Source organism: Dipodomys spectabilis, unplaced genomic scaffold (assembly GCF_019054845.1).
Source record: "Dipodomys spectabilis isolate Male_0828 unplaced genomic scaffold, ASM1905484v1 ptg000001l, whole genome shotgun sequence".
NCBI lineage: Eukaryota > Metazoa > Chordata > Mammalia > Rodentia > Heteromyidae > Dipodomys > Dipodomys spectabilis.
Genome location: NW_024870678.1, coordinates 24719780 through 24744375, shown reverse-complemented (window position 1 = coordinate 24744375; position 24596 = coordinate 24719780). Strand labels below are relative to the sequence as shown.

Below are 24596 nucleotides of genomic sequence, written 5' to 3'. Positions count from 1 at the left end.
CTATCAATTCTGGTTCTTATTTTTTGAGCAATTACGGTTCTACTTAGAAAAGCATCTTCTCTACTAAGGGTTTTCCCATAGCAGTTTCAAATTTTCAAGTCTTATATTAAGGTATTTGATCCATTTTGAATTAGGATTTTGTATAGTGTGAAAAATAAAGGTATAGTTTTAGTCTTCTACATGTGAATATCCTGTTTTCAGTATGGGATATTTCTTCTCCAGCAGCTGCTTGAGCCTATTTGGCTGAAGAAGATGGATAGGCTAGGATTAGATTGGCACTGTTACAAACATGAGCAAGATACAGATTGAGGTCCAGTCTAGATTGGAGCACAGGTCATTCAATAAATTTTTATTAACAGGGGAATGAAAAAAAGATAGAAACTAGAAACCTAGTAGAAACTTCCCACCAGTTCTAATCACTCATCTTACTGACTTTAATATCCTCATCTTAAATATCCTCATTCTCTCATAACAATCCTCATCATCCTAACATTACAAGGACATTGTTAATGGCAAATGCCTTAGATGAAAACTAGAGAGACACAGGATGCTGAGAGAGCTGCCAGACTGTGGCACAGATCTGACCCAAGTAAAGGAGAACGGAAAAGAGGGTGACTAGAAGTACCCTGAATTGCCAGGGGAGTCTTAGAAAAATATGGCAAAGCCACAGAAACATCCTCAAGCTAAAAGCAAAAAAACCAGCCTTCCAATGAGTCCTTTGCCTCCCCAGGAAAGCCAACCTTGCTAACCCTGATTGATCAGGCTGGAGCTGCATGCACAAGCCTGAGTAAATGTACTGATGGAGTTCAGAGCACAGCTGCTGGGCTCTGTGATTTCTTTCTGTCACTGGAGGTCTGTGAGACACAGTCTTACGGCTATCACCCTGACTTCCCATTACCCTTTTAAAAGCACCATAGCTTCTAATCTCTACCCACTTCAAGATCTAAGCTATCCCTGTTCTTTTCTACTCCTAAATTCTAGAAACATGTCATTTTTGTCTCATCAGTCTTTCATGCTGTTGTATCATCTAACAAGAAAGCTTGCCTTGATTTATTTCTTTATTATTATTATTATTATTATTTTGGTCGTGGGGCCTGAACTCTGGGCCTGGGCGCTGCCCCTCAGCTCTTCAGCTCAAGGCTAGTGCTCTACCACTTGAGCCACAGCACCACTTCTGGCTTTTTCTACTTATGTGGTGCTGAGGAATCAAACCCAGGGCCTCATGAATGCAAGGCAAGCACTCTACCACTGAACCACCCTCCTAGTCCTATTTCTTCATTTTTTTTATTTGTTTTGTTTTGTTTTGCCAGTCCTGGGGCTTGAACTCTGGGCCTGGACACTGTCCCTGAGCTTCTTTTGCTCGAGGCTAGCACTCTACCACTTGAGCCACAGCACTGACGAGTCTCATGGACTTTCCTGCCCAGGCTGGCTTCAAACTATGATCCTCAGACTTCAGCCTCTTAAGTAGCTAGAATTAGAGGCATGAGCCACCAATGCCCAGCTGCCTTTTTTTTTAAAAACTCAAACTTGAACTCAATAGTTTTTTCTTTAACTACCATCTCCTAGCTCCACTATTGATATTCCTCAGATTAGGTGATATTCCTTTAGCAGTTAATTCTTCTCCTTTGGACTAGTTCAAACACATAAGGGCTTGTCTGATGTGTGATTTCCCTGCCAAGTGAGTTAGCTCCATTTGCAGAAAAGCTTATCCATCTTGGCTCTGAATCCTGGGAACTAACAGGATATCATTCAAGAAATACTCAATAGTTCATTTTGACTGATAAACTAGTAAAATACACCAGGTGGAAGGGAGCTTCTGGCAAGAAATTAGGGCAGCCACAGGTTTTGTGTGTCAGATAAAGTTGAAGCTTAAGTAGAAAAACTCAGAGGGACCTAAGAATGACTGAAAAAAGGTTAGTTTAAAAAACCAAAACCCATTTGGTTTGCAAAGAAAAATAAGGCAAAGATCATATTCACAATGTGATCATTTTGTGAACTACGTGTGAATCTAAGGTATAAATATAGACATCTTTGAAGTCACCTGCCCCCTGGAGACTGTAACAGTCAGGATTAAATTTAGCTACATACAGCAGGGTACCTAACTACAAAGCTCTATCAGTTGGGGATGCCAGCATGAAACCGATGACACATTCAAAAGATTTTTACTGGAACAAAGTTTGAAGAAGCCAGTGGACATGGCTAAGGAAACCACCAAAGGGGTGCTGAAGCTTCTAGTAGGTAGCAACAGTGGGAGGCCATTTCCACTCTTCAGCTGAAGGGACATGGGAAGGATGGTATCCCCTCAAAACCTGAAGCGTTGGAGAAGGAGCCTCTGGACAGGTGCTATGGCATAGAGGAGCAGGGACTCTGCTGCAGCAGAGTAGGGAGAATTGTCATTCTCTTCTTCCGCACTGGCCTCCCATCAGGTGTCTCTACTAAGAACTAACTGGAAGCCAGAGGGCCAGAAAGCTAGATTGTAGAAGACAGAATAGAGAATATGTTTTTGGGAGAGGAAAAACAAAATTATAGCTTATTTACCTCACGCTATAGCAAGTCTATATCACTTTTGAATTTTAATGCTTAGCAATTCTGGTTAATTTTCTTTTTATAAAGCTTAGATAACTTGCTAAAGATGTTTTTTTTAAAAAAAACGGAAATGAAAACCCTAATATAACAGATAAAAAGCATCAGGTTTAAGAAAAATAAATCACAACATTTTTAACCATTTATCCCTGTCACCTCCTTTGAAATGATTTTACCTTGAAAGTTGTATTATTACCTTTTACACTAAGAATCGTACAAATGCTTAATGTTAAAAACATAAATTGCAAACGAATCTTGTGTATATGCCCCCCCACAAACCAGTCCTGGAGTTGGAAGTCAGGGCCTGGGCACTGCCCCTGAGCTTTTTTACTCAAAGTTAATCCTCTGCCACTTGAACCACAGCTCCACTTCTGGCTTTTTGGTGGTTTCTTGGCATTAAGAGTCTCTCATGGACTTTACTGCCCTATGTGACTGAACCATGATCCTTCAGCCTCCTGAGTAGCTAGGATTACAGGTATGAGCATTAGTGCTCAGCCTAAGAATAGTCATATTTATATTCTTCACAGCCCATATCCCACCTACATAAAACACCAGATTAAAGACATTTGGAAAGTGATTGGGATTCCAACACATTCTTCCCAAAGCTCTTGTTTCCTGCACATCAAGTGCTACATGTACACTAAGAAACCTGACAAAATGTAAATGAGAGACATGCCAGGAATTAAATTGCTCTGAATTTTTTCAGTCCAACAAAATTGCTGTTAATGTAAAAATGCAAATCATGTAAGTCAAAGGCTTTGTTAGAATTTCAATCGGTTTTGTTTTAAAAATGGATCTAACATTTAAAATTTCACTTCCGTGTTAGGAGGGACTATCACAGATAAAGTATCAGTTCAGTTAAACACTGCTTTAGCTGGACATACCTCAGGACTCACAGTGCCTTTTAAGAAAGCAGCTATTTCAAGACTAGAAGTCAGCAGACATTCAACCAATTTTGATTCCGGTGCCCTGCATCTTGTATATACATTTTTCTAATTTGGGGAGGGGAAGGAAAATAACAAAATGCTGAAATAAGGATATAGGTTGACCCATTATAGCAATGAGATGTACAAGACACTATGTTGGTAATGAACTTTACAACTTTGTGGGGGGAGAGAGAAGTTGGGGAGGTGGGGAGGGAAAGGATGGTAGGGGAAAACAAAGGAGGAGGTAACAATGCTCGATAGGAAATGTACTCATAACCTTGCTCATGTAACTGTAACCCCTTTATACAGTATCTTTACAATTAAAAAATATACAAAAAATGTTCACCAACATTGATGAAAAAACCAACCATAGATCCTTTCAGTTCCTACCACTGCACATGGTCATGTGCTCAAGTAAACACTGAGCTGAGTAACATTTGCATGTCAAGTGTGATATGAAAAGAATGGATCACTGTATTGCTCACTTTAATCTTTCCTCATGCCTATTCCACATTAAAGAGTTTATAAATTCTTTTAGCCTATTGCTTCGTTATATCTCACTATGGGAATATTAGAAAGTTGGTATTTGAAGCCAGGAACTGGCAACTCAAGAAACTGAGATCTGAGGGTCGGAGTTCAAAACCCAGCCTGCAAAGACAAATACAAGAGACTCTTATCTCCAATTAACCAGCAAAAATCTGAAACTAGAGGCATAATTCAAGAGGCAAAGGAAAAAAGAAAACCCAAGTAAGAGGGAAAGTTCAAGTCCTAAATTAAAGTCCCAGTACTGGCATCAAAAAAAAAAAAAAAAAAAGCCGGATGCTGGTGACTCACACCTGCAATCCTAGCTACTCATGAGTCTGAGATCTGAGGGTCCCAGGTCAAAGCTGGCCCTGGGCAGAAAAGTCCCTGTGAGACTCTTTATCTCCAATTTACCACTCAAAAACTGGAAGTGATGCTGTGGCTCAAGTGGTAGAATGATAGCCTTGAGCACAAAGAGCCTCAGGGACAGTGTCCAGGCCCTGAGTTCAAGCCCTACAACCTACAAAAAATAAAGTTGATATTTGTTTGCATGCTGTAACAGAAAACCAGATCTGACAGGTGAAGTGATCTGCCCAATAGGACTAAAAGTCAATGTGAAAAAGGAAGTATGAAACGATGTGACTGGTAGAGGAAGAAGGTAGAAGAGGGAGATGAATGTGAGGATGGCTCTGGGCAAGATGTGCGGTGCATATAAATGGCCATGTTAAATTGTAACCCCCCTTGTAGATAAAAATAAAGTTTAAAAATTTGGAAAGAAAAATGTAGTCTCGATTTACCCCTAGACCCTCTGTCTGCCACTAGCATATGCATCACACTGGCCTTGGTGGGCTAAGAGTTCAGATACTGGTCAAACAACCCTGCTACAGCATTTTATTAGGTGGATCTAGCAACCTACACTTCTTGGTGTAGGTCTATTCAACCTGTTATAGTAGAATACCTTAAATTGAATAACTTTTTAAAAACCAATAGCAATTTATTGCTCACAGTTCTGGAGGTTGGGAAGTCTAAGTTAAAGACATCAGCAGGTTTGGTATTTGCTGAGTGCCCTTTTTTCATAAATGATGCCTGCAGGCTAGGTCCTCCTATGGTGGAAGGGGCAACTAAACTCCCTTGAATCTCTTACTATTAGGCCATCAAACGTTCTGATGATATTAACCACTACTCAAAAAGTCCTATCTCTTAATGTCAGTGCATGAATTTCAGTGCATGAATTTTGGGGAATACAAATAACCAGACCAAAGTACCTCTTATGCCAAATCAGGTCAGTAAAGGGAAATATCAGTGCTAGTGCCACACAGTGACTATGCTCTGCTTCTATCACATTCTATGAGTTACCACTGTCAGGAGACCTTTATAGTACTAAGTCAGGAATATACCATCCTTCACAGGCATAATTCATATTTTTTTTCTAGGCCTGGGGCTTGAGCTCTGGGCCTGGACTCTGTCCCTCAGCTCTTCAGCTCAAAGCTAGTACTCTACCACTTGAGCCACAGCACCAATTCCGACTTTTTCTGCTTATGTGCTGCTAAGGAATCAAACCCAGGGCCTCATGCATGCAAGGCAAGCACTCTACCACTGAGCCACCTTCCCAGCCCTACTTCAGATTTTTTTTAAGCCACCCATTAGCCTATTGTTAGCTGTTTGGACACCCAGGGGGAAAATGGATCATTTTCCAACCCAGGAAGAAACTGGTTTTAATTTGAAGCTAACCCAAGTGGGAAAAAGAACAAAATTTCTAACTCACTTTACTAAGACTGATTATATCTGCCTACTGGTCCTATAACATTCTTGACTCCTTATCTCACTGGCCCATGGGAGCCTGATTTCATCATCTCTCTTCATACACCCAATGATTTGAGAAATTAAATAAGACTGCCCACAAAATTAGCTCCTTCATGAGCTTCCAGACAGTCTGAATTGCTCCACTAGCATTAAAGAACCACTTCACAAGTCCTGAGAAGCTTCCTTAGAGGTCACCCCTTATTAGTGATGGGAACACCTTTAGACCCTTTATACTGCTGCAGTTAACATTTACCCACTGTCCTCTTCTGTGTTATCCTCAGTCTCAAAGGCTCTTCTTATCCTAAAAATGCTTTCAGAAATAACATAAAGGATCATAAGGGATATTTCTAGTGCTTGCCATGTCAGAGCTTTGCACAAAATATTTTATATATATTTTACTTAACTATTAAAAAATTAAGAATCCCTATATTGGGATTCATAGTATTTAAAGATAAGGAAAGGAAGGATTAAAGACCTAGAACAGCAGTTCCCTCTCAAGAAACCTTTACTTAAGCACTGAAGAAAACTACCGTCATTGGTTTTGTAAAATTATGCTATGAATGACCTCAGCCAGGTGAAAGCTGGTAGCTAGTGACCTTTTACCCATGAGGCACAGTCTGTATGTATGGTAACTTCAGCAAAGTTGGATGCTTACCAAAACTTAAGATATATTTGCAAGGGACAACTATCAATACAATGATGAAATTCAACTAAATAACGCATAAGCCAGGCGCTGGCTCACACATGTAATCCTAGCTACTCAGGAGGCTGAGATACGAGAATTGAGGTTCAAAGACATCCAAGGCAGAAAAGTCCCCATGAGACTTTTACCTCCAATTAGCCACTCAAAAACTGAAAGTGGTTCTGTGGCTCAAGTGGTAAAGTGCTAGCCTTGAGCACAAATTGGCCCAGGGACAGTGTCCAGGCCCTGAGTTTAAGCCCCAAACCAAGAAAGAAAATGAGAGGGGTGGGGAGAAGAGAGAGACAGGAGGAAGAGGAAGGACAGGGAGGCAGGGAGGGCCAATGCAATATCACAAAAAGAAATTACAAGTGCAATAGTTCATGATTCTTTGAATAGATCTAAAAATATCATTAAAAAAAACAGTATTGTTGAGGTTAACATGGGAGGGGAAGCAAAAAGATTTGGGAGTAGAAATCCTATAGGTAAAAATAGCGATACCATAATAAATAATAGACATTCCATATTTATAGCATTCCTTATGTTCTTATTTCACTTTAAAGAATCAAGCCAGGCTCCAGTGGCCCACATCTATAATCCTAGCTAATCAGGAGGCTGAGTTCCCTCCACTATTTTTTCTTTTTTTTGATACAGGTGATTAAAACCAAGACTCATACTAGGCAAGTGACTACAGTTCGAGCCTTGTGTGCTGCCTCCTAGTACTTCTTCATATCCCCTTTCCCTCCCCATTATTATTCCTCAGACCCCCATGGTTCCTGGAGAACCACTATCAATATACATTTGCCTGCATTTTCTAGACTTTTACGCAAGTAGAATCATCTAAAGTGTACTTTTTCCCCTCTAGCTTCTTTCACTGGTGTGCTTTGATGTTCATTCATGTGTTATACGTAGCAAGCATCTGATTCTTTTTATCCCTTGGTATTCTGTTATGGATATTATCCATTCAGAATAAACCACTCATATTGTGAACATCCATCCTGTTGATGGACATTTGGGTGGTTTCCGTTTAGGGTTACTACAAATAAAGCTGCAAAAAAAACATTCATGAACAAGTCTGTGTGTAGACATGTTTTCATTTCTCTTGAGTAAATACATATGAGTGTAATGGCTAGAACACAGGATAGGCATATGTTTAACTTTAAAAAAAACCATTCCCATCAGTTTTACATCTCTGTCAGCACTTAGCATTCTCAGTCTTTTTCACTTTAGTCATTGCAATGAGTGTGAGGTGATATCTTATTGTGGTTGTAATCACATACATTTAATTTGCATATACATATATACCTACATATGTCTAATATAAGCAAATCTATACAGACATATTATATACTGGTCTATTTCAGACTCCACCAATTTGACTTGAACTCGGGGCCTGGATGCTGTCCCTCACCTCTTCAGCTCAAGGCTAGCACTCTACCACCTGAGCCACAGCACCACTTCTGGTTTTCTGGTGGTTAATTGGAGATAACAGTCTCACAGACTTTTCTGCCCTCGCTGGCTTTGAACCACGATCCTCATATCTCAGCCTACTGAGTAGAGAGGATTACAGGCATAAGCCACTGGCATCTGTTTTTTTAAAAGAATTTTTTTAAACTGGCTGACCAACTCACATCTGAGTTTGTTAGAAGCTTTTTGTAAAATGATTAACAAACTTAAGGTAACAGGAAAGGCAAGAGAAGGGTGGGAAAGAAGAGATGATAGAAAAGAGTAAAGCAAAAGTACACTTGAAATAATCCTAAATATCTATACACCAAACACCAGAACACCCAACTTCGCCAAACAAATACTACTTAACCTAAAAACACACACAGATCCCAACGCATTGACTGTTGGTGACTTTAACACCACACTGTAACCTCTGGAAAGATCAACCTAGCAAAAACTCAACACAAGAAACCTCAGAACTAAATAATTGCACGGACCAACTAGACTTAACAGACATCTACAGAATATTTCACCCAGCAGTATCAGAATACACATTCTTCTCAAGAGTGCATGTAACATTTTCCAAAAGAGATCATATTTTAGGTCACAAGCAAATGTGTGCAAATTCAGAAATACTGAAATTATTCTGTCAGACCACAATGGAATAAATTAGAGCTCAACATCAAAAACCATCATAGAAAACTCTCTAACTCATGGAGACTGAACAACACATTGTTGTTGTTGGTTGTTGGTTTTTTGTTTTTTTTTTTGGGGGGGGGTCTGGTTGTGGGGCCTGAACTCTGGGCCTGGGCGCTGTCCCTCAGCTCTTCAGCTCAAGGCTAGCGCTCTACCACTTGAGCCACAGCACCACTTCTGGCTTTTTTCTTTTTTGTTTATGTGGTGCTGAGGAATCGAACCCATGGCCTCATGCATGAAGGGCAAGTGCTCTACCACTGAGCCACCTTCCCAGCCCCATGAACAACACATTGTTGAATGACCAGTAGGTCACTGAAGAGATCAAAACAGAAATTCAAACATTTATGGAATTTAACAAAGACAAACACACAAAATACCTGCTCCTCCGGGACACAGCAAAGACAGTACTCAGAGGAAAAGTGGTAACTCTGAATGCCTGCATCAACAAATTGGAGAAACCTCAAATTAACAATTTAATGATGCATCTTAAGCTCCTTGAAAAAGAGAAACAAGTCAAACCCCAAGCCAGTAGATGGAAATACTCAAAATTAAATCATAAATAAATGAATTAGAGAAAAAAATAGAATCAACAAAGAATTGGTTCTTTGAAAAACTTAAAGTGACAGACCCTTAGCAAATTTGACCAAAAAAAAAAAAAAGAGAGAATGCACCCAACTAAATAAAATTAAAGATGAAAAATGAGAACATCACAACAGAAACAAGCAAGATCTACAACATTGTAAGAGAACACAAATCTTTATTCTAACAAATCGGAAAGTCTGGAGGAAATGGAAGAATTACTAGCAAATACTGATATATGCAAACTAAACCTAGAAGATTTAAAACAACCTAATAGACCAATAACAAGTAATGAAATAGAAATGGTAATAAAACACCTCCCATCCAAGAAAAGCCCAGCACTAGATGGATTCATAGCTGGATTCTAGAAAGCCTACAAAGAAGAAGTGACTCCAATACTCCTCAAACTCTTCAATGAAACTGAGAGGGAAGCCAGGAGCAGGTGGCTCATGCCTGTAATCCTAGCTACTCAGGAGGCTGAGATCTGAGGATTACGGTTCAAAGCCAGCCTGAGCAGAAAAGTCCATGAGACTCTTATCTCCAATAAACCATAGAAAACGGGAAGTGGTGCTATGGATCAAGTGGCAGGGCACCTGCCGTGAGCTGAAGAGCTGAGGGTCAGTGCCCAGACCCAGAGTTCAAGTCTCATGACAAAGCAAAAAGAAAGAAAGAGAGAGAGAGAGAGAGAGAGAGAGAGAGAGAGAGAGAGAGAGAGAGAAAGAAAGAAAGAAAGAAAGAAAGAAAGAAAGAAAGAAAGAAAGAAAGAAAGAAAGAAAGAAAGAAAGAAAGAAAGAAAGAAAGAGAAAGAGAGAGGTGAGAGGGAGGGGGGAGAGAGGGGGAGGGAGAGAGGGAGGGAGGGAGGGAGGAAAGAAGGAAGGGAGGGAGGGAGGGAGGGAGGGAAGGAGGGAGGGAGGGAGGGAGGGAGAAGCTGAAAGGGAAAGATCACTACCAAACATTTTATGAAGCCAGCATAACCCTCATCCCAAAAACCGATAGGGACTCATCAAAGAAAAAACTATAGACCCATCTCTTGGATGAACATCAATGCAAAACTTCTCAATAAAATTCTAGCCATCCAAATTCAACAACTAACCAAACAAATCACATACTATCAGCATATGAGATTCATTCCAGGGATGAAAGTTGGTTCAATATATGCAAGTAAATTAATGTAATTCAATACAAGGACAAGAACCACATGATCGTCTCAACAGATCCAGAAAAAGCATTTGACAAAATGTTCTATAGAACATTCCTCGATATAATGAAGGCTGTATAAGACCAACCTACAGCCAGCATTATACTTGATGGTGAAAATTTAAAAACATTTCCTCTAAAGTCAGGAATGAGACAAAGATGTCCACTCTCTCAACTCCTCTTCAATATAGTATTGGAATTCCTAGCAAGAGCAATAAGGCAAGAGACAAACATCAAGGGGATCCAAACAGAGAAAGAAGTAAAAAAACGATCCTTCTTTGCAGATAACCGGATCCTGTATTTAACAAACCCTATAGATTCCTCTCCCAAGTTACTTGAGTTGATATAAAACTTTGGCAAAGTAGCAGGATATAAAACTAACCCACAAAAATCAGTGACTTTGGGGCTGGGAAGGTGGCTCAGTGGTAGAGGACTTGCCTTGCATGCATGAGGCCCTGGGTTCGATTCCTCAGCACCACATAAGAAGAAAAAAAGAAGCTGGAAGTGGTGCTCTGGCTCAAGTGGTAGAGTGCTAGCCTTGAGCTGAAGAGCTGAGGGACAGCGCCCAGGCCCAGAGTTCAGACCCATGACCGGACTCAAAAAAAAGAAAAATCAGTAACTTTTCTGCATGCCAACCATGAGAAGAGCAAGGCTATAAGCAGGAAAACAACTCCAGTTGTAATAGCCTCAAAAAAAAAAAAAAAATCTAGGAATTAATTTACCCAAAGATGTAAAGGACCTCTACAATGAAAACTTTAAAAACCTGAAAAAGAAAAATAAAGCATACTTAAGGAAATGGAAAAACCTCCTATGCTCCTGGTGGAAGGATTAACATTTTGAAAATGGCAATACTACCCAAAGCTATCTACAAATTCAATGTAATACCCATCAAAATCCCAACAACGTTCTTCAGTGATACGGAAGAAGCAATCCTAAATAAGTATGGAATATCAGAAGACCCCCAAATAGCAAAAACAATCCTTAGCAGGAAGAACAATGCCAAGGTTCAAACTCTATTTATTACAAAGCCATTGTAATAAAAACAACTTAGTACTGGCACAAGAACAGGCCTGAGGACCAATTGAAAAGAAGACCCAGAAATGAGCTCACAGACCTACAGCCACCTCATACTTGATAAGGGAGCCAAAAAACACCGAATGGAAGAAAGACAGCCTCTTCAACAAATAATGCTGGCAGAATTGGCTATCCATTTGCAGAAAACTGAAGTTAGCAAGATAAATAGCCCACAGATGAGAGAAGATCTTTACTAGCTATGCACCAGACAAGGGCCTCATAGCTAAAATATACTTAAGAGCTCAAAAAAAAAACATCTCCCCAAAACAAATTCTCAAACAACAACCCAATTAATAAGTAGGCTAAAGACTTAAAGGGAGACTTCTTTGAAGGAGAGATAAGAATAGCCAGTAGGGGCTGGGAAGGTGGCTCAGTGGTAGAGTGCTTGCCTTGAATGCATGAAGCCCTGGGTTTGATTCCTCAGCAACACATAAACAGAAGAATCCAGAAATGGCATTGTGTCTCAAGTGGTAGAGTGCCAGCCTTGAACAGAAGAGCTGAGGGATAGTGCCAAGGCCCAGAGTTCAAGCTGACAAAAAATGAAGAGCCAATAGACATATAAAGAGATGTTCAACATCTCTGACCATGAAAGAAATGCAAATCAAAACAACATTCAGGTTCCACTTCACCCCAGTTAGAATGGCCATTATCAAGAAAACTAACAATAATAGATGCTGGCGGGGATGTTACCCAAAAAGAATGCTACCACACTGTTGCTAGGAATACAAACATGTTCAACCACTCTGAAGTGTGGAGGTTCCTCAAAAGACTAAACATAGAGCTTCCTATGACCCAGCAATCCTACTCCTGAGCATTTAATTGAAAAACCAGGAACCAGGCTGCACTAAAGCCACCAGCACAACCATGTTCACTGCAGTACTGTTTACATAGCTAAAATATGGAATCAACCCTGATGCCCCTCAATGGATAAGTGGATCAAGAAAATGTGGTATACATACACAATGGAATTCTATGCTTCCATCAGAATGACACTGCTCCATTCATAAGGAAATGAAAGACTTGGAAAAATTATACAAAGTAAACCAGACCCAAAGAAACATAGGCTGCATGGTTTCCCTCATTTGTAATAATTAGAATCCGCCTATAAATCTACAAGTAAACCCATTGTACAGTAAAAGACAAATAATTGCTCTTGGGCATGATTAAACAGCATTCCAATCACACAGTGAGATCAAAGGATGATATTCTTAGGAGAGGATCACAAAGCTCAATAACTGTGTGCATATGACCATATAAAATGATGCTTATCAAAATGAACTCCAAGAAATGGAAACAAGAGGGTTTTTTTACACTGAACTTTTTTGTCAGTGAAGAGGGTTTTTTTTTTTTTGTATTGTGGTTCTTTTTTCTCTCTTTTTTGTTGTTGTTGTTGTTGTTGTTTGTCACTGTACTTTATTCCTTACCCTTTGTCTTATATATGAGTCTATCTGGTTTGGGGAGAAGGGGAAGCACAGAACTGATGGGACAAAGGGTGATCCAATTTAGCGGTCATATTCACTAGATACTATTTTGGAAATTAACTATACAATGTGGAGGGGAGGGGAAAAACTGGGAGAGAACAAGGGAGTGGGTGACACTGTTCAAAAGGAAATGTACTAATTACCTGACTTATATAACTGTAATCCCTTTGTACACCACCTTTACAATAAATTTATTTTCAAAAAAGTAAAGTTGAAAGAAAAAGGTCTAGAAAAAGTGGAGGATGTTTTTTCAACAGTATTTCCCCAATTCCACCATCACCAAAGCCACCTTCCCACCCAAGACAGCCCCCACTCTATATTTTCAAAGGTGATGCATATAAAGTATATATTATTTTAAATGACAATTCATCTTTCTCTTATCCATCACAGGCACATGCTACTGCAAGAGTTTCTGAGCAGTTCAAGACAGCCATGGTTGTTATACTCTTGCCAAAAGCAAACTGACCTTTCAGATATCCCATGCAGCCTTTTGTAACTTTATAACCCCATGAGCTTTGTGAAATATTCAGAGGAGACTCCAGGGCTCCCGGACCAAATCATTATTCTTTTTTTAGAACCACAGGGTTCTGCAGCCTCAAAGAAACATGACACTATGGGCTTCATCTGGCCTTACATCTCTGATCAACCACCTGCTGTAGCATCTGAGTCACAGAAAAATGGGATTTGATTTGCTGTGATAAAAATAAGGAGTTGTAAAGCACTGATTGCTGACCCATGGTTTTCCACTTAATTGGACTATCACTGACTAGGGTGGTGTCTAAACCATGAAAAAACTTAATCCTCAATTCTCTAAAAGAAAGTCAGCACTTTCTATCCTAAGGATAAACAGTGATCAAGTACAGCAACTCTCAAAAGTGTAGGGTATCAGTGCTTCAGAAAGGATCATGAGAAATTGAAAATAAAACATATCAATAAAAAAATTTTGAAAGTTAATCAAAAGAGAAAACTTTGCCCAAACTAGATTAGATCAATGCTATCAAACCTGACAACTTGACATATTTGAATCCAAAAATACCTAAAAGATACCAAAGTGAATAAAATGATTAGTTTTAGCTAAAATGTCATCTCACTCAGTTCTCAAGCCATAATCTATCTTTAACAAAGGGAACAAGACATCAACAAATTAATGCAAGAAAAAATGAGATAAAAGACACAACCATCAATTTTAAACTTTCTTTTCCTCTTGTTATTGTGTTCCTGTTCCTTTTCCAAAAATAGAGGGTATTTTTTGATGTGCTTGCTATGGTCTGAATGCATCTCCTCAAATTCATGCATAGGAAACTTTATCCCCAGTGTTGGAAAGTAAGATCAATTAGGAAAAGATTCTACTGGGGGAATCTAATGGTTTAAGGATATTACCAGGCTTCTTAAAGAGTAGATTCACTCTGGTCTACTCTTCACCCTGTAAGGATGCAACACAGCAAGAACATTCTCACCAAATGTGGTACCTTGGTTGTGGACTTCCCAGTCTCAAAAACTGTAAGAAGTTTGCTATTTCCTACAATTACCCAATCTTAGATATTGTTCCATCAACACAAATGGATCAAGACAAATGGTCCTTAATGTAAAGGGCCAGAAATGCAGAACCCAGACAATTCTACGCTTTTTTTTTATATTATATTCATCCCCAAACAAATTTCATACAAATTAAATTGATGTCTTCCTAGTTACACATCTGTTGAGTTTATATACATATAAACAACATTTTGTTACCTTTCTAGTAAATGCAACCACTATTCATGCAGGCCCCCAGATTTGTTGACTTTAACAGAAGCTGGAGAAGGAAAAACCAGCAAACACAAATATTAAGACAATGAGGAACAAAAGTTATTCTAGTACTTAAAGTTTATGTAAAGGACAGACCAGTGGTTCATGCCTGCAATCCTAGGAGCTACAAAGGTAGAGATCAGGAGGATTACAATGCCAGTCTAAGCATAAATACCAGACCCCCATCTCAATCACAATCGGAAGTGTTGGTACATGCCTGTCATCCTAGAGATATGGGAACAATAAGGTGAATCCAAAGATCAGGTGTATGAGATTTGTATTTTAAAAATAATGTAGAAGGGCTGGGAAGGTGGCTCAGTGGTAGAGCGCTTGCCTTGCATGCATGAGGCCCTGGGTTCGATTCCTCAGCACCACATAAGCAAAAAAGAAAAAAAGCCGAAAGTGGCACTGTGACTCAAGTGGTAGAGCGCTAGCCTTGAGCTGAAGAGTTGAGGGGCAGCGCCCAGGCCCAGAGTTCAGGCCCCACAACCGGACCAAAAATAAAATAAAATAAAATAATAATAAATAAATAAATAAAAACAATGTAGGAGCCAGGTACTTGTGGCTAATGCCTGTAATCCTAGCTTCTCAGGAGGCTGAGATCTGAGGATCGTGGTTCAAAGCCAGCTCCGGCAGGAAAGTCTTTACCTCCAATTAACCACCACAAAACCAGAAGTAGTGCTGTGGCTCATGTGGTAGAGCACTTGCCTTGAGCTGAAGAGCTCAGGGACAGTGCCCAAGATCCAGAGTTCAAGCCACATGATGGACAAAAACAAACAAACAAAAAAATACCTGACAAAAAATAATGTAGGAAGAAAGAGCCTAAGAGGTATAGTGCTGGCCTTACAAACACAAGGTCCTGAATTAAACTCCAAGAACCACCAAAAGGGGAGGGGGGAAAAACAGTTCATGCTAAAAAGTTTCCTAATGAGCAGGAGGTAGCAAGGATCTTTTCAGGCAACTAAAGTCCAAATCTAATAAGCAACAAATGCATGCAAATGCTAACAAAAAACAAAACTGGAGAAGGCTCATAGACATTCCATCCTTAAAACCATGGTTAACTAAATCTTATTTTGACTACTACGAGAAGAACCCCAGAATTTCTATCTTTGTGAACTTATTTAGATTTAAGTTCTCTAGGCCTGTTTACTTCTAAAGTGAGTATAATAGTCAATCCAATGTCAGAACTACCTTGGTGTGTAATGCAAAGCATAGGTCTTATTCTAAAGTCTTATCTTCAAATTCTATCACTGTTATGGCTATGATTTTTCCACTTCTACAATAACTGGGTTTATTAGGAATACAACTAGACAGGTCTAAATGTAGTTTTTTTAATATTACAAAAATTTAAATCAAGCAGATAATAAGCACTTGACACATCACCAAGAAATTAGGTGATAGTATCCAACTTCTTTAGAGCACTGGTTAATACAAACAGTACCATTCTACTGAACAGCAGATCAGAATGACAAAGGGCTTTTTTGTTGTAGCTGTTCCAGATGCTTTGATGGCAAAGCCAAGGTCAAGCTTATGTATCACTTATTACTAAAATGCTACAAGTTTACACTACATGTGTACCTTAAAAATGTATTATGAGGGGCTGGGAAGATGGCTCAGTGGAAGAGTGCTTGCCTTGCGGGCATGAAGCCCTGGGTTCAATTCCCCAACACCACATAAACAGAAAAAGCCAGAAGTGGCATTATGGCTCAAGTGGTAGAGCATTAGCCTTGAGCTGAAGAGCTGAGGGACAGCGCCCAGGCCCAGAGTTCAGGCCCCACGAGCGACAGAAAAAAAAAATAGTAATAATGTATTATAATGTCAAATATACTACCTACACAGCACTCAACTATATTCAAAGAGACTTCAAATTCACTAGACCCCCTAAGAGTGGAGAACTAAGAAAACAGAAAAAGAATGAAACTCAAGGCACGCTTACTTTTCTCTTCCAAAATTTAACTCTTTCCAATTGACCTACATAATTAGCAACCCAATTACTATGGAATTTGTCAAATTCTATTCAAAACAATGTAAGATTTAAAGTACAAACCATTAAGAATAAGAATTTTCTTCCACTAAACTCACTTCTCACCAATCAAAATATAACAGGTTTTTCTCCTACTGCAGTGAATGTCTTTTCTAAAAATTGTGATAAAATTTTGCTGACAAATTACATTAGAGAAATCACAATATACTAACTTCTTATGTCTTTGAAAGTAAAACTTATGCCTCAGTATCAATATTAAATAGGTAGCAACACAAGCTTTCAACCTGCTGGCAGAAAGGCTCTTCACTTTCTGTCACATCTTGTCCTTACACTCTAAAATACTTTTGTGGATTTGAATCTGTTGATTAATAATCATGAGATTAATGGGTCAGACATATCTGAAAGATGAACAATAGCTTTCAGAACATTGCATAAGGATGTAACAAGTTTAATTATGAATGTTTTCCCACTGCATAAAATTTTCATTATGCAAGTTAACAAGACTACACACAACAGATAAATTTTCTGGAATATGATTGTCTACCACCAAAATTAAAACCAGATCAAACTGTAAAACTTTAAAAGTTTATACAAAAGAACAGTAACAAACCAGGAGCCTTTAAGGGAAGCTGGTAAGGAGACTCCTCACAAGTTGCAGCATCTTTTATGAAGCATTAAAAGCCTCTGCCTTCTTTTGTATGAACTGTCATATTACCATTCTTTGAGCCAAGTAGAGCAATTTAAGCTTTTCTTTCGCTGATGGACTGAATGTCACACAATCATCATGCCAATATAAAGCTTTGATGTGAATTTCATTTATGATCACAGTATTTGGGGGAAATCAAGGTAACAAATACTTGGCTGTGTAGCTATGGGTGGCTTGTTTTGGGACAGATAAAAAGGGTGCCTTCTATTTGATTTTTATGAGTACAATGCATGTTGATCAATGTCACACCTTCCATATTCTCTGGGGAAAAAAAAGCCAGGCACCAGTGGCTCACACCTGTAATCCTAGCTACTCAGAAGGCTGAGATCTGAGGATCATGGTTTGAAGCCAGCCCAAGAAAAATAATCGCCGTTAAGACTCATCGCCAAATAACCACTCAAAAAACAGAAGTGCAGCTGTGGCTCAAAGAGGTAGAGTGCTAGCCTGGAGCAAAAGAGTTCAGGGACACATGGTTTCCCTTATTTGCAATATCTAGTATATGTCTGAAAAGGTCAGATAAGGGGATGTTAGGGAAATGAACCCTAAGATATGTATTCAAATGTTTTTTTTTTCTTTCATGTAATTGTTTCTAACACATTTATAAGATTATTTCTTTGTTGCTTTGTATGTCCCTCCCCCACAGTATAACCCCTGCTTTCACTGTATTTGATGTGGGTATAATTTGTGGAGGGGAAGGGGAAAAACAAATCGTTTAAATAGGGATACAGGTGGACCCATTGCAACAATGAGATGTACAAGTCACTATGTCAAAAACGAACTTTACAATTTGGGGGGGGCGGGCAGGGAGGACTGGGTGGGGGGCAGTGGAGGATGGGAAGGGATGAGAAGGGGAAACAAAGGAGGAGGCTACAATGCTTGATAAATGTACTCATTATCTTGTCCATGTAATTGTAACCCCTCTGTACAGTATTTTCACAATAAAAAAAAATAAAAATAAAAAATAAAAAAGAGTTCAGGGACAGCACTCAGGCCAAGTTCTAGCCTCATGATTGGCAAAAAAAAAAAAAAAACAAAACACCAATTTTGGACCAGGTATCCAGTAGAAACAAGATGGCTGTTATACAGAATGCTTTTATTTTGTCAAAAGAGAAGTGGAAAAGTTTATACATCAGACACAACTTTCAAGCAGTGCCAAATAGTTTGTAGGTTTTTTTTTGTTGATCATGGGGCTTGAACTCTGGGCATGAGCACTGTCCCTGAGTCCTTCAGCTTAAGGCGCGAGTGCTCTACCGCTTGAGCCACAGCGCCACTTCCGGTTTTCTAGTGGTTTATTGGAGATAAGAGTCTCACGGACTTTCCTGCCCAAGCTGGCTTTGAACCACGATCCTCACATCTCAGCTTCCTGAGTGGCTAGGATTGCAGGCGTGAGCCATCAGCGCCCAGCAGAGTTTGTAATTTTAATCAGCTGTATGTTGACTTTAAAATTATTTTTTTTTTGGGGGGGGGGGGGTCCGGTCGTGGGACCTTAACTCTGGGCCTGGGCGCTGTCCCTCAGCTCTTCACCTCAAGGCTAAGCCCTCTACCACTTGAGCCACAGCACTACTTCCAGCTTTTTTCTTTTTGCATATGTGGTACTGAGGAATCGAACCCAGGGTCTCATGCATGGCAAGGCAAGCGCTCTACCACTAAGCCACCTTCCCAGCCCCTAAAATTATTTTCTCAATAGTGTTTATAACACCTCAGAGTATCTCTACCTTTTCTTGGCAGATATTCCTACTTCTCAAAAACCCCCAAAAGTGGGCTGGGAATGTGGCTTAGTGGTAGAGTGCTTGCCTAGCATGCATGAAGCCCTAGGTTCGATTCCTAAGTACCACTTAAGCAGAAAAGGCTGGAAATGGTGCTGCGGCTCAAGTGATAGAACACTAGCCTTGAGCACAGAGAGGCTCAGAGACAGTGCCTAGACCCTGAGTTCAAGCCCCAGGACTGGCAAGAATAAAAATAAGTCCCAAAAGTGACACAGCAAGAGTACAATATTAATTTGAATTTTTATTATTTTTAATACATACATTTCACAAACAGGAACCTTCTAACACCACACGATTCCATAACCAAATGCTTTGATTTTATCAACATTCTTCAGCTATTTACACTGTCATCCCTCAACAAAAGTGCAATCAAAGACATCTTGACAAATCTTTACAAACAGCGATATATTCTTCAGCTGGTTTTAACAATGTCCACTTGTTATATCTTCTTTCAATCACCTGAAAGAATAATGAAGTCAACAAGACATAGAGATAAACTGAGTTGGGCAGCATCCTATTGAGAAGCCAACTCTCTTCCTCAACCTCCAACTAAAATTATCAACAGCTGCCACCAGAAACTAAATAAGAAAGTAAACTGAGTTAGCAACCTGGGCACAGCAGAGCAGATTGTATAGTAAGCATTGGTCTGGAAGGACTAAGTGAAAGATTTCAGCAAGTTAGTTTTGATCGGCTTACGTTATGCATTAGTCTTTTTTGTGTTTGAACACCTAATCGTATTCTTTCTTGATGAGTTAATTTTCCCCAAAGAGATATCAAAATCCCTTTTATTTAGAAAATAGACTTCTACAAAAATAACTGTAAATATAAAGGGCATTTGAGGAGCTCCTTGTATAATGGGACAATTCAGTGACCTCTCCATTTCATGGCACGATGTGTATCTTTTGAAGTAAAAACCCAGTATATCAACTGCTGCAGATATAACCAGAAAAAAGTACAGCTGAGATGGCCTGTAGGAAAAATAATCAGAAATGGTCTCTTCTCTAAACTAAAGCACATACTTTTATTTGTTCAAGGTATGGAGCTCTTAAAAATGATAAAAATATTAGAGCACATGAAAGAATACTTTGAAACTATTAGTCACTCTAAGACTGTGGTATGTTATTGAACATTATTCATCAGAGAAAAATTGGTTCTTGGGTGATTAACACCCTTTAATATCCTAACTACAATAAAAAGAATGATCTTTCTTGACATATTCCAGTTCTGATCAAGGTGCTCAGGACAAGCTTGAAAGCATTAAGGTCAGCAGATTTCTAAAATAAGATTTATCCTTAGAATGTTGCATACTCAATTGTATTTTATTCTCAAATCAGCCAAATTTCCCCTTTCAGACAAAAACGTAATGTCTTAAAGGCACAGGATACTGAGTATGGTACTCAGTTTTCTCTCTTTTTATATATAACTATAGATCTGTTTCTATAGAGTCCCCACTTTATCATCAAAACAACATCCAAAAGTTTTATCCAATTATACTGAAAGCCCATCATAGTTACTGTTCAGAGGACAGAAAACAATTTGAGGAGAAAACATAGAATACAACATACAGTTAACCCACAGGAATTTTTTTAATAAACTTACTGAATGTAATGATAGGTCAACTTTAAGCTCTGAACAACAAAAAAGCAGGTTTCACTAGAAAAATATAGGTGGTTTAAAGAATAGCATTAAAAATATTTTACCATTTTAAAATCAGAAATAAAATTCAAATAGTTCTCTAAAGAGAAACTTACCAATCTTATACTTAGTGTATAAGAGAATCAGTAGGGAAATAGTTAACTCACAATTACAGTTCAAGGGCTGTATCTTGTAGTTGTATCGAGTACTGTCTGACCAGTGATGATTTTCTGCTTCTCATAGACATTGTGAGCATTTCTTCCCACTATTAACTGAAATTCACTTGCAATAATTGTTTTGAAAGAAACAATGGGGTGGTGGTATAAGCAAAATGAGTAATATAAAATATTCACAAAAACCCCAAATCTGCCTATTCATCAGACTATTTTAGGATTCTTTTAGCATATATAAATATACTGGTAGTTATCATATTTATGAGAAATCATAGTGCAATTCCAATTCTACAAGAGGATAGGGAATCAGTGTACTTAAGTCACCAAGCTCTAATGAACAGAGACAGTATTTTGAAATAATAATCTGACTAATCAAGCTCTATACTCATGACCACCTTTCCATCAGCAGTTAAGGTATCGTGAGGATTCTCAGAATGACATATACTTTTTGCATTTCAACCAGTAATTTTCCAATATGAAACAAACTTTTTAAAAAGTTTCCTATTTTCTCAAACAAATTTCCCTTTCCTTCTTCAGGCCAACTTTTTTGGAAACTCAAGAGTTAAACGTGGTAAATGTGGCTAAATTACCATGGGGAAAGTATGTATGGCAAGGCTGTTTCTGAAGCTCACAGTAAAGTTTTGGGATTGTGAGATGTACCCATGAAAAGGATCTGATACCAAATGGTACTTCAACAGTGAAATTATCACTGCCCAAATCACTTTAAGGAGAATGTGTGGATTCTCCTTAACAGCTACTTTGACCAACTCACAGTGTACCATTTCTGAACTCCTTTTACATAGTCTGCATTATAGGTCAGCTTATCTAAAAATATCTGCAACCCCAAAAGTTTTTATGTCTTATAATTTAGATCTAATTTTCAGTATTGGAATTGATCATTAAAACAGTGAAAGAAACAGCACTCAGGTCCACTTTCCAGTCACCTGTCAGTGAGAGCAAACTGCATGTCAACATGTGCTGCAGAACACTAAGCCAAGATAGCACGACACACTATTAGCTCTCAAGGCTCAGACTTACATTCACTTGTCATATATTATTCCCAATGCTCACAGACGATCTAGAAAGTAGGTCTTTAGAAAGTTAACATTTTAGTAAGAGCTCCCTCCCAAATCCCACTATGCTATTCCATAATAGCCACAAAATCCCTCTCCTAAATTCATCCCATCCTCCCAACTACCTTAAAGATGCAACAGAGACTCTCAGTGAGAGTGAACTCTTACCCAAATGCCCCCTACCTACCCTTCTTAGTTCCAATCCTGACCAAAGACTAACATTTGGGAATCAAGACAGGCAAGGGGTAAACCCCATTTTAGTGGCACAGATATACAAAGTAAACTCTGCTTTAACTTAGAAAAAGAAATGAATGTCACAGAATGTTTCCCTATAAAAGATCTGTAACAAAGTAATAATATCAATAAAATAGCTATTACTAAAGCAAAGCTTTCATCAATAAGCTTCAAGAACTTTGAAGGAGGAGAATGGCTTCACGAAATGGTAGTCCAGGTTCCCACAGTGTGGACACTGCTGGACATTGCTGTATTCGGAGAAGTACTGCATCCCGATCCTCACGTCGATCACGGGTTTGCCACAGTGCTTGCAGTTCAGGCGGGCCTGGGAGAAACAGATGCTGTCAGCCACAATACCTTCAGCTTCACACACCTGTCAAAGGTACCCCAACGAACAACATGCTAGGAACTGAGGGAGTTTGGAAACCCATCTCCTCTCCTACAAAACGGGCTAAAACAAAGCCTAAGACACAATGAAAATTCATTGCCATTAGTCTGGAAATTACTGACTCCAGTTTTCTTTCTGTCTGTAAGGTGCTGCTAGTCCTTTCCTACGAACGAAAAGATCTGCCAAAACTCTCCACCAAAGTTCCCTTAACAACAGGAACCATCTGAGACCTGGATTTTAACAGAGTGGTTGAAGCTGGTAACCGCCCCCCCACACACACATACACACCCCATTCAAACTTGCCTGTAACTTCCTGCAACATTCTGAGTTTATTTCAAAAGTTCAGATACCCTTTTATTTCATTCCAAATGATGATATTCTGTTTTGGTGTAAAAATAAAATTGCCCTAAAATATTCAAGTAAAACTGGCAATCCAGGCAGAAGTGTTTGCTTATCCTGGGGCTTCTGGTACCCACCAGTACTCTGTATCTTCATTCATACACAGGTCTCTTGATACCAGAAGCAGTTTATGACTGAACAACCAGGAGTTTGTTTGTTTTTTTGTCGGTCATGGGGCTTGAACTCTGGGCCTGGGCGCTGTCCCTCAGCTCTTCAGCTCAAGGCGAGCGCTCTACCACTTGAGCTACAGAGCCACTTCCACAACCAGGAGTTTTAAATAAAATGGTCTTTGAAGCTATATTCCTTCTAAAATTGTACTAACAAAAGATAATCTCAATTTGTCCTCAAAACTCTCCTGTGAGGATAGCTAGTAGTATCTGAATTTAGATGATGAAACTGGAGCACATAGTAATAAAGTACCATGCCCAAGACCACACAGTTAGAATTGGGAAGCAGAAAACAGAAGCCTATCCTACACTGTAACCTGAGAACAATTCCATTTTAACCACTACATCCTCTGGACAATTTAAAAGTGAGGTTCTGACCGAACTTCCTTCTTTAGCCTATTATTCCTTTCTTTCTTTCTTTCTTTCTTTTTTTTGGGGGGGGGGGTCCAGTCGTGGGGCCTGAACTCTGGGCCTGGGCGCTGTCCCTCAGCTCTTCAGCTCAAGGCTAACGCTCTACCACTTGAGCCACAGTACCACTTCCGGCTTTTTTCTTTTTGCTTATGTGGTGCTGAGGAATCGAACCCAGGGCCTCAGGCATGCAAGGCAAGCGCTCTACCACTGAGCCACCTTCCCAGCCCCCCAATTATTCCTTTCTGAAAACCAATTTACTGCTTATTTTTAATTCAGATTTATTGAAAGATTTTCCTGGACTCCTTAGTTGTGTATAATTTGTATGGTGATGTCTAACACCTATATTTTCACAGTGATTATCAGCTGAATAAAAATAGTAATAAACAGAAATCAAACATGGTTCTTCATTTAGCTCAGAGGCCAGAAAACATGAGTTTGGGCTTACATTGCTTGAAGGAAAATTTCTTCCTTAGAACACGGGATGCACAGCTGGGTGCAAGAGGCTCACACCTGTAATCCCAGCTATTCAAGAGGCCAAGATTTCTGGACCACAGTTCGAAGCCATTTGGAGAAGGAAAGTCTGTGGGACTCTTATCTCTAATAAACTACTCAAAACAAATACCACCATCACCACCACCACAAGAACAACAAAACTCACAAGTAGAGCTGTGGCTCAAGTGGTAAAGCTCTAGCCTTAAGCAAAATGAAAGTGCTCAGCCCATGAGTTCAAAGCCCCAGGAGACATATGCATGCACATGTACACACATGCACATGCGTGCATGCGCGCGCACACACACACACACACACACACACACACACACACACACACACACACACAAACTAGACTGCTAAAAATATAACTGAATAGCCTGGTGTTGGTGACTCA

The 24596-nt window shown here is 39.3% G+C and overlaps 1 protein-coding gene and 1 long non-coding RNA gene across 2 annotated transcripts in view; one reads left to right on the top strand and one right to left on the bottom strand.

Moving 5' to 3' along the window:
• Positions 1-19131: 19131 nt before the first annotated feature.
• LOC122125534 lies at positions 19132-20371 on the top strand. Its single transcript, XR_006150780.1, has 2 exons — positions 19132-19221; positions 19429-20371. It is a non-coding gene; the product is annotated as an uncharacterized LOC122125534 (long non-coding RNA).
• Positions 19452-24596, bottom strand: part of Heca (hdc homolog, cell cycle regulator) — a 45635-nt gene continuing 40490 nt past the window's right edge. The window contains exons 4-5 of the mRNA XM_042699484.1: positions 22490-22670; positions 19452-19689 (exon numbers count right to left, since the gene is read on the bottom strand). Coding sequence (XP_042555418.1) covers positions 22506-22670 — 165 coding nt within the window. The 3' untranslated portion in view covers positions 19452-19689; positions 22490-22505. The remainder of the gene's footprint in view (positions 19690-22489; positions 22671-24596) is intronic.